The sequence below is a fragment of the Erithacus rubecula genome (assembly GCF_903797595.1).
Source record: "Erithacus rubecula genome assembly, chromosome: 1".
In the NCBI taxonomy this organism is placed as follows: Eukaryota; Metazoa; Chordata; class Aves; order Passeriformes; family Muscicapidae; genus Erithacus; species Erithacus rubecula.
The window spans coordinates 68351855-68366493 of NC_136658.1; the positions used below are offsets into that span (position 1 = coordinate 68351855).

Below are 14639 nucleotides of genomic sequence, written 5' to 3' on the forward strand. Positions count from 1 at the left end.
TACAACCACCTGAAAGGACATTCAGCCTGGTGCGGCCCGCCTGTTCTCCCTGGCAACAGGACGAGAAGACCTTGTATCAAGCTGCACCAATAGAGGTTCAAGTTGAACATTAGGAAGAAATTCTTCACAGAAAGCATGATTGAACATTGGAACGGATGCCTAGTGGGGAGTGGAATCACTGTAGCTGGAGGTGTTTAAGGAATTACTGTACATGACACTCAGTGCCCTGGTCTAACTGACAGGGTGGTGTTGGGGTGTAGATTGGACTCAGTGATCCCAGAGGTCTTTTCTAAACTCAATGAATCTGTGTTTCCCTGATCTTCAACTCAACAAGGTTGCTCAGAGCCCCATCCAGCCCATCCATAAATGTTTCCAGAGATATTTCCATCCACCACCTCTCTGGGCACTCTGTACCAGAGCCGCACCACCCTTATTGTAAAATAACCTTCTTTCTTAATCTGAACCTGCCCAGTTTTGGTTTAAAACCATCGCCCCTTGTCCTGTCACCTTTCAAAGGTCTTACAGTCTCTTGAGGCCGGTGCTGTGCTGCAACAGGTGAATGGACTTGGCTGATAGTAGTGGAGCAGCCTCTGGCCGCTGACACTTGCTGCTTTGGCCACTCGTGTGTGCTCGCCTTGCTGGGAGCAGCCCTCCTATTTCACAGTAAACATGAAAAGTAGGGTTGCTTTCTCGTAACAAAATCCTGTAATAATGCAAATTACCTAAATGGTCAGTCTTTTCTATGAATGGATTGCAGTGTGTCAGTCAGAGACACTTTCACCTGGAGTTTCTACCATCTAGTGGGATGTGTGCTTTTTTCCCCTTTATACTCTCTATTATACTTGCAGTGCAATGAGCTACCACTCACTGTAGATATAGGTGTAAAAGTATGGCTGAAAAAAACCAATGTGCTCTAAAATGCAAGGGGTGCAGTCATTCTGGGGTTTTGCCTACGTGGAAAGAATTTTAATAAAGGAGCAAGGGGTTTTTATTACATTTTTTTAAGTTACTAAGTGCAGTCATGCTGGAATAAATTATATTCAACATCACAGATTTTGTAGAACGTGTTGAGCTATCTCTTTGACAGCAGAAAGTGCCTCTAAGCACGTTGGCTTGATTTCTCTAGGAGGAAGCAAAAATCCATGGGTTCCTGTGTCACGAAGCTCAAAGGTAAAGGAATACTTAATGCCAAGATCGTAAGCCCAGTCATCAGACCCTCCAGGAGCTAGATCTATGTGAGAAAGGAAAAATAGAAAAATTGCCTGAAACCAGAACATTTCCTCTTCAAAAGCTGTCTTCTGATGCTAGCAAGGATGTACTGTCATGCCTTTCATTGCAGTAAAGTCATACTTACAGATTGTTTGTGCACCAGCACCAGGTTTGTAAGTTTTCCAAGTTGTCATCTTTATAGCTTCAGCTGCTTTCTGTGCCAGACTTTCCTGAAATTAAACAAAACATTGTTCCCTTTAAGGCCTTGTGACTATGGGTAATATGTACACAGTTAGAATTTACTCACAGTGTGCTCAAAATTTCACTTTAGTTAAATAATTATATAAAAGGTTCTAGAAAACCCACTGAATGTGGTACAAGTTTTCAGCATATGCCCATACTACAGATTGCATTTCTGCTGTAGAGAGATAAAAAGTGTAGATGGGACCTTATCCCCACTTTTGGCAGTAAACTGTTGTTAAACCATTTATTCTCATTCATCTCATATTTTTTTCTTTTCTGCCACGGTATTTAAATTACTCTTTATTTGAATAATATTGACAAATATGGCAGGAAAATGTTTTAATTGAGAGAACACTAATCTTAAGCCATGAAGAAGGATGAAATGCCCAGAATCAGTGCACCTCTCTGCTTTACAAAGAGTAACTGTTCTGTTTAGAACTCTGCTCTTTTCACTGAGAGTTTGTACTGTGTCATTTGGTGGTTCAAGAAAGTAAAATTCTATATATGCAGGATATATTTTCCATCCTACCACTAACACAATTTTTAAAAAGTATCCCAAGCAAAAGCCTTAATAAAAGTAGAAAGTGTCCATCAGAATACCTCATTGCTTAGATATTTGACAGGGTGTTTACAAGAGTCACACATCCAATTAATTTCAGAGTTTATATAAACCATACAACATAATAAAGAATTTGCACATACATATCTTTTCAAGATGTTCAGAACAACAGGACTGCTCTTTTAGCAGCACCTTCAACACATTAGGTGTTTTGATGTATAATCAATCTGGAATAAATGCTTTCATTTTTCTGGAGCCTTCAGAAACAGCTTACTGACTTACACACTACTAGACCATCCCAGACTTTTAAAAGATGTTAAGAACATCAAGAAACATTTCCTAATTCTTGATCCTCACAGCACAGTGATTCCCTCATTATCACACTAACCAGGCTGGGTGAATATTTCTGAAATGTGTGAAACTTCAGGAGGTGGGAAGACTTACCAGCTCCTCATGGTCTTTGCTTTTGTTCATGGTGTAAGAGTATGGAAACAGCACCAACTGGGAGTAGGAGTGCATGGTTATGTAGGCTTTAATGGTGTCTTTGTGGTCCCTGACAAAGCGAGCCAGTGCTTTCACTTCAGGCTCAGACTCTGGGTAGGGTCCACAGTACGTCTCCTGACACTCAAAGTGAGATGCTCCTGGACCTTTAGCCAAAAAAAAGTGCACAGTTTTACTCCTTTACTTCTTTCCTTCTGCATTTCTGTTCGTGAAAAATGAAAGAGTATGAAATGGAAGAGCAGACTATGATGCTAATACAAAAGAAATCATGGATTCCACCATGCTATGGAAAGAACTTGCATGCTTGCAGAAATCTCTGCGAGCCTACCAGGATTTCTCACCTATTATACTCTTACAAACAATCAAGCAGTTGTAGAAAAAAAAGTATTCAAAAACTAGATAAGGAATCTTAGAGGAGAGGATGAATATGCTTCATTTAAAATCATCACATGATTGTGAGATCACATCTTAAAATCTAGAAGTACTACAGGAAAAAGGCAATTCTATATGATTTTTTAATCTTGTGGGAAAGCAAACTCCCAATGGGAAGCTGAGGAAACAAATCAAAATGAAATTTTTAAAGAAAAATTAACCCTGGAACAAATTATCAAGAAGTCAAATTGTCTCTTCAGAATAAGACCAAATAACTTTCTAGAAGCAGTCAAGATCTTTGGTGTTTATGAAAAAAAACAACCCAACAACATGTTTTTCATGCATGATGTCCATGATATAACAGCCATGGATGGTTTAGCAATGGGCTAGAATGACTGAAATCCATGTAGGACTTTAGTGTCTGCACTGAGTGAAGTCAGATTGATCTATAGGGTAACATTTTACGGCAGCTATTCTGCAGATATGAAAAAAAACTTGTCACGTACTAAAATGCCTGCAGTAATCAAGTATTGTATAGTCTTCATAAGAATCACTAAGGGCCAAAAAAATCTTTGTCAGCTAGGTATTGATGACTGAGCTGATCTGTTTGTACACCACAGTGGAACTTCTACTCAGCTGGATAGTGTACAACAGGCCTTGGGTGAAAGGGCAAGGGCCACCTCTTCCCTGTTTCTTTCTTTCTTCCCACCAACAGCCTCCCCCAGGTGTGTCATATTGTGATGTGAGGGGCTCTATTGTGCTGGGAAGAGATTATCCCATGGTGTGTCATCTGGGGATGAACAATCCTGAGTCCCACAAAGTTATCTAAAGCTGGGAAAGTTTTCACCAGTTCATAACACATACTCAGCTGCATTTGTCTTTGTATTAACTTTGCAGAACAGTAGATGAAAATGTTTTCAAAATAAAGAAATATAAAGGCCTAAAGTGAGTCAGGAGTAAAATAAGAAGAAAAGTATGCCCTACCACACCAGTGTGCATCAAAATTCCTGTTCATGTCAGTACCAATGCACTTGCTGTTACCATGTGAGGAACGGCTTTTTCTCCACATCCGATTCTGTGGAAAGAGACACACAGCCATGTTCAGGGAAAAATGCTGGAAAAGGCAATGTGCCACCTCCCTGGTTAGTTAAATGTGACATCCCACTTGTGCCTCTACAGTCCTCTACTAGTAAAGACCAAGGAAGATTCTAAAACCACAGTCTGCTTGCCAGCAAGGCTGGATGATAAGAGGAAATGTTGGGTAGGATCAGAAGTGATCACATTCTGATTTCAATGGAATTTGGACTGTGGAAGGAGGGGAGAAGACATACAGTTTGGATAGGTATGTGAGTTTAGGAGCACAAATCCACTTTCTGTGGGCAAAGATGCAGAAATTGCAAGCACATAAGAGTTTGGGGTGTGCAGTTCCAGGATGAAAACTATGTCCTAACCATGTACAATAATTCCCATAAATAGCAAATCAGTACCTTGCACAACCTGTCAAAAAAGGTCTACATACAGAGGGGTGGCTCCACGTGTACTCATAGCCATCCACGTTTATCACAGGCATGATGTAGAAATCAAAGTGCTCCAGAAGGGTTGTCATGATCTGGTCCCTCTCACGCACATGGATTGCCTATAAAGCACATGGGAAACATATTAAAAGCATTTGTAATGGTTATTTTTCTCACCTTCCTACAAAGGTACCTGGTGGTATGTGTAAAATAATTGTGCAATTGTCAGAGCAGTCTACCTGAGTCTGATAGGGTTCATTACAGAATGAAAATGGTTAAATAGCAAAGTAGCTCTCTGCTCAGAAGTGCCAGGAGGAGAAATTGATGCAGTCAGTCAGATACACTGCAGTCCTTTAGAGTTTGTGGGTAATCATGAGACAGAAATGAAGCCTATTAATAGGAAGGTTTGAGCTTTTGCTGCCTATGTAAGTAGTAGAAACCCTCCCTCCTGCTCAAAATACAGCAAGCCCCAAAATAAAAAGAAATAGTTCAAATGGCTGCTGTACATAACACTATTTATTCTGGTTGCTTTGTGAGTTTAATGCAACTGCATGACAAGAGTCAGTAAGATCTACATTGGTGATTTTGCCTCACAGCTCATTTTGAAGGCTTTAGTGATACCAAACATGGTTGTTAGTCCATGACAAAGAAATAAATTTTAATCTAGATAAGTGAGTTTGTTACTATTAGAATAGACTAAGTCCTTCATCATCCTTTTTTTTTTCTTTCATGCCTTACTTAGATCACCTTCTTTCATTGTAAATCCTTCCTAGTTGTCCTCAGGCGATAGATTTCCTTTGACTAAATGAGAAATGTCAATCTTTCTACAATCTTAATGACAAAATTAAATTATAAAAAGTGGACCCATTATAAAGAATGCCTAGGATTTGCTAGGAAGAGCTGATGATTTTAGTCTATCTGTGCAGATGTGTATTAATGTCAGATTTTTAAATGTTGCTTCATGAAGAGATGTAGAAACAAAATTTGAATTTAAACCATGTAGATTAGATCAAAGGGATGGAGAACCTAAATGTTCAGCTTGTTACTTCTGAAAAATGCTGCAGGGACTTGTCACTGGCAAAATGACAGCTCAGTTGGTAATTATTTGGAGCATCATGAAAAGGACAAATGCATTTCTATACAGTGGAACCTTGAAAGCTGGATTTATCAGTGGGTCACAAGGTAGATTCAGCTGTATTTGTCCCTAACTCCTGCAATATCCTTTCAAATGTTTTAGACATTGAGATTTTATGATTGTGACTGATGACAAAAATTAAATTTTTTTTATTGCTGTAATTATCACCATCATCATCCATATTATGTAGTTCCATCATGGCCAAATCACAATTCACATATCAAAGACTCCTCTATGTTGTTTCTCTGACTCGACCACTAGTGACTGTAAAGTCTCAGTGTCATCTAGTTTGTTTTTACTGTGAACTTTGCTTTTGTGGTAAAGTAATAATAAATAATGCCTCATAACATTAACTGAGCAAGATGGGCAACCTTGTCTGGGCTAAAAAGGCCTCAGAAACCTTTTCCTGGTCCATACCAAGGACTGGGTCAGCAGCTCAGCATAAGGAGTTAAGCAGAGATGCCTGAAGTTCAGAAAGACCAAGGAAATGTATTTTAAAATCCAGTTGTAAACTGTGGATGTTGCTTCTTTTGCTGCACCTTTGTTCCCTTTCCTGAGCAGTGTAGATAATAAAAATACTAAAGATAATGTCTGTTTGTCCATGGCTACACATCAAAGCTGGTTAATCTAAGCCCATCCCATCAGTGATTAATCTACAGGCTCAACCCATCAATGATTTTGTAGTTCCCATGAACTGGTATTACAGCTGGACCAGTTGTTGGCCATATTCTGGAGGGCTGACATGGGGGTGTCACTAGCAGGGACAATACCTTCAGAAGAAAGTGGCTTATGTGGCTTTATTCTCTGCAGATCCAGAAAAAAAGCCAGGAGCACAGATGTAAAACATGGAGGCAGGAGGAGTACTAACAACAGACATGGGAGTAGGTGACACCTCACAGCCAGTGGATTGCTGGTATGGAGCTGTGCCATATCTAGAGCAGGCAGGAGTGGGGTACCTATTGCTCTAGGAAGGCATGTAGGGAAGAGCCAAGGGTTGTAGGACAACTTGAGCTTACCCTGTGTGTCTTCTGACCTGCTCCAGCAGTGCCATTTGCAGTAATATGGACACAAGTCACCATGTGCTGTGTGACTCAGAGCCAAGACCACTCCTGGAATTCACGTGGCCGTGAAGACACAGCCCCAGCAGATTACCAAACACGTGCTTCTCCTGGCATGCCCTCTCCATCCCTGACCATTCATAACAATAAATGTCTCTGTTGAATTTGCTGCACATGCTTTGAGGTTTCTTTCATACATGATAATACATTTTAGCTCCTTTACATTCACTCCCAATGACGTTTGCTTTCTCTCACACACATACCCTTATCTACTGACATGCACACATACTGCTATGCTTGCAGCTTAGACACAAATATCATGTGCTGGTGTTGTGGGAGTAAATAAATTAAAGTTTTATGGATCCTAGAATGCAATTGGATGAAGGCAAATTGGCAGCAAGACTTTTTGCTTTGCTTTGAAAACAGTAATCAGATCTGATTATGTACTCACATGACCTACGAACCACAGGCAAAAGGCTGGAGAAATCCATTCTCTAGCGTGGATACCACAGTCAATCCATATGGCATTTTTTGATTTTTCCATGCTTTTAGAAATCTGACAAAAGAGAGAGTGCATTCAAATGTCACCATTGTAGAGGGTGCCATATAAAAGTGGAAGTGAAAAGGTAACCAAGATGGAAGAAGAAGCATCTGTTTTGTAAGGAGAGCTGAGATCCTGGGCCAGGATGCAGCCATTGGTGAGATTTGCATACAGCCAGAGAGCCACATTCAGGCTGCTAGCAAAGTCCTAACACAGGCACCAAGACTACAGCAAGATCTGAGTTCAGGTGAGTCTGCCATCAGCTGTGCAGGGCAACAAACTAGATTGGCTTCATTGTCAACAGAGGAGGGTATCCACTGTGCCAGTGTTTCATGCCTTTGGATGATGGCCTAGATGTGGTAACTCCCTTGTGACCCAGAAAAATGCCTAATCCTGTCAAATGCATTAGCAACAGGAGTGCATCTTACTAGAACAACTTAGGAAGCTTCTAGAAAGCACAAAAAATAAGAATGTATGTATAGATTCAAGAAAATGGCCAAACCCCATAATTTGCTTACAGTAATACTTGGCAAGTTTTTGCAGTAAGTCACAAGATGTACCTTCAGAACATAAAGTGGTCGTTTTTCATAGGATGATCCAATATATATTTTCTGGAGGAGATCAGAGTGGACTTTCACTACTTCCTCCATCCAACGATAGATCTGCAAGGGCAAAGTTAGCAAGTGGATCTTCTCTCTGTTGTTTTCCTTCATCCCTGAAAGTAGTCTAGACTTAAATTCATTCTACCTCCCAAAATTTTTATCTGATGGTAAAGAAAAACTAATAATACAACCCATTTATGACTTGCCTGACTAATTTTGTTAAACAGCAAGTCACAACACAGTTCAAATGTAGTCCTGAAAATCATGTTTAGTTCTATTTGTTTAAATTGTTATTGCTTTCATGTTCTAAATATTTACATGTTTGTTTTGTGAATTCATTTTGCTCTGTATTTGCTGCCTTTGAATGACAGTTTGAGGCAATACATGTATGAAAGATTTTGTCTGGTGCTTCTATCTCTATGAAAGCATTACAATAAATAGAACTCTTACTTGTTGAGCAATACAGTGGTAATTATTAACTGCTGATGATTTATTTCCCTTTATCCCCATTCTCAACCATGAGACAAATTTCACCCTTTGCATCTACAGATGTTCACAACAAAAGTAGCTTACTTCTTTCATTGAATGGTAGTTTTCATAGTATGAGGAGGACCCACGAGGATTGACTGTGTTATTGATAGTCTGTTTTTCAATAATTCCTTGAACATCTTCCATCAAGACTCTGAATAACAAAGGAAGAGCACAACCTCCTGTTAAATAAATGACAAACAACTTTACAGAATCATTAATGACAACAAATAAAAAATACATACTTGTGTTGGATGGTCAGTTGCCTTAACTGTTCTTTTATGCTATTTGTGTTGGATGCCCTGACATAGAAATGGACTTCTCTGTCCTTCTTGATGTTTTCAACCACAACAGGCTGCCAGAGAATGACCTACAAAATTTCCAAAAACTTTTTTTTTTTTTTTCTGAGGAAACAAAAATATTCTTACTAACATTTAATAAGCATTTTGAAAAAAATCAAAGCATATGTTTTCAATTTAAGAGACTGCTCGCAACAAGCAGTTTAATGTTCCTTGTGATATGTAGCATTCTGCTACTTCTGGAAATGAAATGTGTGTATTTAAGCAAGGCTTATAATGACTTCTGCACAGAAATTCATAAATCAAGATCAAAGACAAGAACATAACCTTTTCTGAGATAGTATTTCTAGTATAATAGATATATTTAGCTGGTTGTTATGTTACATGTTTTCAAGTCTGCTGAGAGTTATTTTCCCTGAGGGTATTTGGAGAATTAATGATGATCAGACCAGTCTTTGTAGTTATTGTACTCTCTGATGACTTTGATCAAGGAGGAAATAAGTGCCAGAAGGGGTTTGAATGTAAGTCAAATTGAAGAAGAAATACAGATATTAGAAATTTGGAGAAAAGTAAGAAAATAAGATTATTCTTGGTAAAATTAAATATTTTTCAATAGTAAAATCAGATGCCAACATATTCAATAAAAGACAACCTTCAGAACCAATAATACAAAAAGATCTAGGGGTGACAGTTAGCAGTAAATTAGGCATAAAATTAGAGAGTGAAAAAAGCCAGCATAATCCTTGGATACATACAGCATGAAGTCACCAGACAGTAGGGTTTTAGGTTGTTTTTTTTTTCTTTATGATTCAATTGCACAATGAATATTGTTTGAATGATAAATGGTAACCATTAAAATTGGTTGGGAGGTACTGCTTGTGTCTACCCTTCCCCTTCTCCTTTCCCTTTCCTATTGCCTTCCCTTTTGCAATTCCCATTCTGCTTTTTTCTTATAGCTTGCTCAATTGCCAGTATATAGCCCATGAAAAATGTTTGGTTTGCATATTCCCATAAATGGCTTGGAAAAAACCACCACAAGCCTCTTTGCATTAAATGTGCTACACTTCTTCCTGACTTCTTGGGGCTCCTGTGTACAAGAAAGTGAAGAATTACAGTGAAGAGGAAGAGAGGTCTCAATTTAGTTAAATACTCCTTTATCTAATAAAACATTGAAGCAATAATAATTCAAAGTATTGTTTAAGTCATTTTAATCTTCTAGATGCTACCTTAAAAAATACCACAAAATTCTAATCCTGATCTTCAAAAGTGTGCAAGCCATATAGGTCAAGATCACACTGGTCAAAAGTACTGAGGTTCCCTAGCAAATGTATTTCTACTTACTGTGTGTTGGTGTTCTGTCAGTTTTGCAGTGCCTTAATACACAAAACCAATTGCAGAAATATGAGCTCCAATATAATTAATTACTGAAGCATTATGGAGGGGTCTTCTCGTGTAAATCAGAAGGTAATGAGAAATGAAAACCAAGCATTTCCTGAGTTGATGTATTACAACAAATGAATGGAAGTGAGATAGATCTTTCTTGGGAGGGAGAAGCAGTATTAGGGCACTTGGGGAAAATTTGGCCTAAAATTCAGAGACAGAATAATCTGTTTACCTCAGTGGTGTTCAGTAAATCCTGAAGAGCTTCAACTTGTTCATCGGTTTGTGGGAGAGCCCACAGAACTTCATCCCTGAAAAACAAGGGTATTAGGTAAAGCACAGGTACATGGAGCAGCTCCAGTTCTTGCAAGAGTGAAGTAGGCTTGGCCTCTCATCTTCCCTGCCTTGGCTGCTGTGAACCCAAAGATGATCCAATAGTGAAGATGCTGAATCTGGTTCCAGCCTCTGCATCTGCCAGTCAGTAAAATCCATGAAAGAGATGGTGCAGGGCTTTGGTAGCCAGTATTTACTGCTGAACACTGCTGGTGCTGGACCAGCACCACAGCCATCAGCCCCATCTAATCCACAGTGCAGCAGCAGCAGCTGGAAACTAGCTGAGAACAGGAAGATGGCTCTCCTATTGTCCCCTGAGTTTCTCAGTCACCATTCAGCAGAGACATCAGCCTTTCTAGTCTGCCAAAAGATTTGGCAAAAGCCAAACATGATGTTCTGTAGATGTGCATTTCTACTTCAGTCAAGTTTTTCTGGTGTCCTCATTTGTGTCCTTCTGCTGGTATTGTTTCAGATGGTCTGCTCCACTATCCTCCCCATCTTTGCCCAGTAACTTATATTCCCCTTCTATTTGAAAACTGTGGTCTGGACATACTGTACATGACATGATTCTTCCCAGCTACTCCATGCCTGACCCCTCTGTTGGTGACAGAAGTGAAATTCACTTTCTGGAAAGAAAAATAGCACACTGCATTGAGTCCTGATCATCAGTGTCCAGCAAGTTATGTAGTTAAAAATTTCATTGGATGATAATTAAAATAATTAGTGTGTGTAGAAGAAGGAGACTCAGGAGAATGTCAGACCCCTCTTTCTATTTCCTGGGCTGGGGTGGCTCTCAGCCATCTAATAACGTGCTGGAACTGCTTGTACCATATAAAGCAGGCATGATCAAAGTCCCTGCCAGCCCTGTCTGCAAAGACTGTCCTGAAAAGGAAACAGGCAGGGCTCTCAAAACTAGGTTTTCAAGCAGCATAACATGATTGTCACAGCTTGTTGCTGTGACTGATTTCAAGCAGAAACCTGACAGTATCTGGCTACCAGGTGATTCATCTTTACTTTTAGTCAGGCTCCAAGCAATCATTGTTGTTTCTCATGCAGAACCAACAACATGCCAACCTTATTTTTGCCTCCACCATCATTTGACAGGACATCAAAAAGCAGCCTGGAATAGGCAAGGTGGGCAGTTTGCCTATTTCTTTAGGTAAGTGCACTCTGAAGTAAGTGTTTGAGGCTAATTATAAATGAATGTCTTCTCATAGCTGAGGGAGTCTTTTCACACAAGAGCCGAGAAAAGTCCATCTGCATCTGGTTTCATTGCATGATTCCCACAGCCTGAGAGCACCATAATAAGGAAGTTGATGTGGACTTGTACCCCACTGTTTGTTGCACAAATATTTCATCCAAGTGTGGGAAATACTGAACAGGTGTTAGGATTCCTCTCTAGCTGTCGTGATAGGACCTGAATCCACTGAATAAACTGATCAAAATTCTGCCCCTGTACTTCAGTGTGGTGAGTATTAACAGCCAGATCTGTAGTTGTTGCTCTTCTCAGTTCCCCTGCTTTGCTTTGGCATTATACCCTCTTTCATCTATCTTCTTCCCCACTCTTAGTAGAAAACATCCAGACAAAAACTTTAGTTATTACCCTTTTAGCAAGCTCAGAATCAGCCCTCTGCTCCCAGCTTCCTTGCCTGCTGCCCCTGTTCAGCTGGACCTGGTCATCCTAAACACACTTCTCTCTGTTCTCATGCCCTCCTTCCCTGTTTGCTTTCAGTTTGTCGTTGAAAAGATCCTTCTCATTCCCTTCTCCAGTCCCACTGGCTCTGTCCCTGTTTCCTGTATCTTTTCCCTTTTACCTCGTGGTAGAAGTCCAGCTGCCATCCTCACACTACAATACTCTGATCTTACCCTGTAAGCAAGTAAGATACATTTCAATTAATTTTAGATGGCTTTTATATCTTCACCTGAGCTAGGAACCATCTTACTAAAGAAACAGACACTTTAGGGGCCAGGTTAACCTGAGCTAATTTAGATGTGTATGCTAACCTGACATGAATTGCCTTCTAAATACACATATTTTTCCCCACTAGCCATACAGAAAGGTGAAGGGGACTTGTTCCTATGCAAAGCTGTGTAAAAATTCTATCTAGTCAGATAAATCTTATTATTTAACCATTTTTGTAACTGGGACTGGGGGGGTTAGGCTCTTGCTTTACAGTGGGAAACACCATATTATTCTTCAAGAGTCAGATATTCAGTTTTCTGTTTAAACATGAAATAAATTAAGTCTTCAAGTAGCACAGAGCAATATTGTTCCACTGAATTCACCTGAAACCACATTTGTTTCCCCTTACTTTAACCCTCCCACCTCAATAGCAATCCACAACAAAATATGATTGCTACACAAAGGGAGAGGAAAGATCCTCTTTTTAAGGCATGAGCTCAGTAGTGTTCAGCCAGAGGTCTGCAGAGTGGTGCAAATTCACAGAAGGGATACAAGAAATAATTCACATTTTATTTGTGCAGATATTTTAGTTCTGGGACCAGGTTATATTTAATCCTAGGTTGTTCAGCTTTGCTTAAAATCACCACATGAGGAACTTATCCTTTTGGTTCTACTTATTGAAACATTTAAGGTTTTTAAACCAGTGGTACTTGCAGAAAACAAAAGCATTTTGCCTGTCTTCATCTCTGACATATGTTCTCATGTTTTAAGAAAGCATTTGGTTTCAGGGCATTTGGGAAGTTTATCAATAGGTAACAATAAAGCTGTTTCTGAAACATTGTACAAATACCAAATGGTTATTCAAAAGTGATTTATGCCTGGAAAAACCATCATAAAAGCTGCTTTGGAAAGAAAACAGATTGTTAGCACTTTCTGAAATGGTTTCTCTTTCTACCTCAAGAAGTAATTCATTTAAGATCTTGTTTTTAGGCAAATGAAGCAAATTATTTTTTCCCATTAGGTTTCAAAATGCCCTTTATTGGCTTTCAAAAGTACTGAATGAACAGAATTGATTTGCACTTAGACCAAAAAGAGTAGTCTTAACATGATTAAAAACATAGGATTTATGGATGCAAAGAAGACTTAAAATAATTTCATTTCCCCCACCATCTTTATGTTAAATTGAACCATGTATCCAATTACAAGGGCAATAAATATATGTCAGCCTTTGACAAATGTTTTCTCATGCAACTTGGAATTATTTTGCATCAATACTTTCCCTGTCCCACACACCACACACTAGAACACCCAGCATCATCAGTAGATATTTACCTTGGAATAGTGAAGACATGCTTCTCTGGAACCAAGATAAAAAGGCTAAAAAAGAACAGGTAAAACTTCATCTTCATTGCATCCACAATAAAACCAAATGCAATAGGAAAGCCGAGGGTTCAGGACCCACGTTATTGATTTTAAAAATGTTATTTAAAGAGTAGTTAAAATTTAATACTGCCTCTCATTTCAACCCCTAGCTCCTGGTGGCTAAGTCAATATGACAGAGCTCCCTGGGGAGGTGCTGCTCATACTGATGTCGTCCATGTACAGAGGATAAAATACATTTTGGACATTTTCATATTGACAAATCACTTTGTCATCTCAGCCTTTTATTTTATTGCAGCTACGAATCACAGACATAAGAAAGGACAAGCACAAAGCTTTTTTAATCCTCTAATATTTGTTGACATCCAGCAGCATGCTGTGCATCCAGCTCTCTCATAAGACATCAGAGCCAAGCATGAATCTGATTCACTGCAGTGGGAATGAGGTTAAGTCCAAACAGAAAAATTCCAAAAAGGAAAGCTTATTTTTCTAGCAGAGAAAAAAAGGAACAAGTGAGACCTATATTTTTATCATGCTTTGACATCCATGTGTTTTCCTTAGTGTTGTCATAAGGATTACTTTTCAAGAAAAAGTACAAGTGGCTCTTCATCTCATTATCATTAATTTTTCCCAGTATGCTGGGGTTCATGTCCCTGTGAAAATACACCAACACTGAAAATCCCCAAACTGGAGCTGAGCACAGCCTGGACACCAAAAGGAAAGGCAAAGAAAGCTCATGAGAAGTGAAACCACTGATGCCTTATATAGATATTTTAGTTCTTATTTTGTCTTTTCTAGTTGTTGTTCAAACAAATAGGAAGTTCTGATGAGGTACAGAGGCCATTCTAGCAAGGGCAGTGTGCCAGAAGGGTTGATTTTTAAACCAATGGTTCAGATGTTCTTTCCTCACACAGGCAAAATGAAGCTGTCAAATAAAAATAAAATATAGGAGACGAAACTTGCTCATCCAGACACTCTTTCATGTGGAAATGTTTCATGCACAAATATAAAGAAAAATTTGATCTACTGAGCTGGGTGTAACAGAAGAGATTGAAAAGCTGATGGAGTTGGGTTGCTCTTAT

At 39.1% G+C, this 14639-nt stretch overlaps 1 protein-coding gene across 1 annotated transcript; it reads right to left on the reverse strand.

The window, feature by feature from the left end:
- Positions 1–964: 964 nt before the first annotated feature.
- CPB2 (carboxypeptidase B2) lies at positions 965–13638 on the reverse strand. The gene is made up of 11 exons (XM_079308192.1): positions 13510–13638; positions 10177–10252; positions 8508–8632; positions 8308–8416; positions 7693–7794; positions 7043–7147; positions 4404–4520; positions 3869–3959; positions 2456–2658; positions 1355–1439; positions 965–1231 (listed from the first exon to the last, which is right to left on the reverse strand). The coding sequence occupies exons 1-11, from the start codon at positions 13584–13586 to the stop codon at positions 1047–1049; spliced, it is 1275 nt and encodes a 424-aa protein (XP_079164318.1). The 5' UTR covers positions 13587–13638; the 3' UTR covers positions 965–1046.
- Between the last annotated feature and the right edge of the window lie 1001 nt (positions 13639–14639).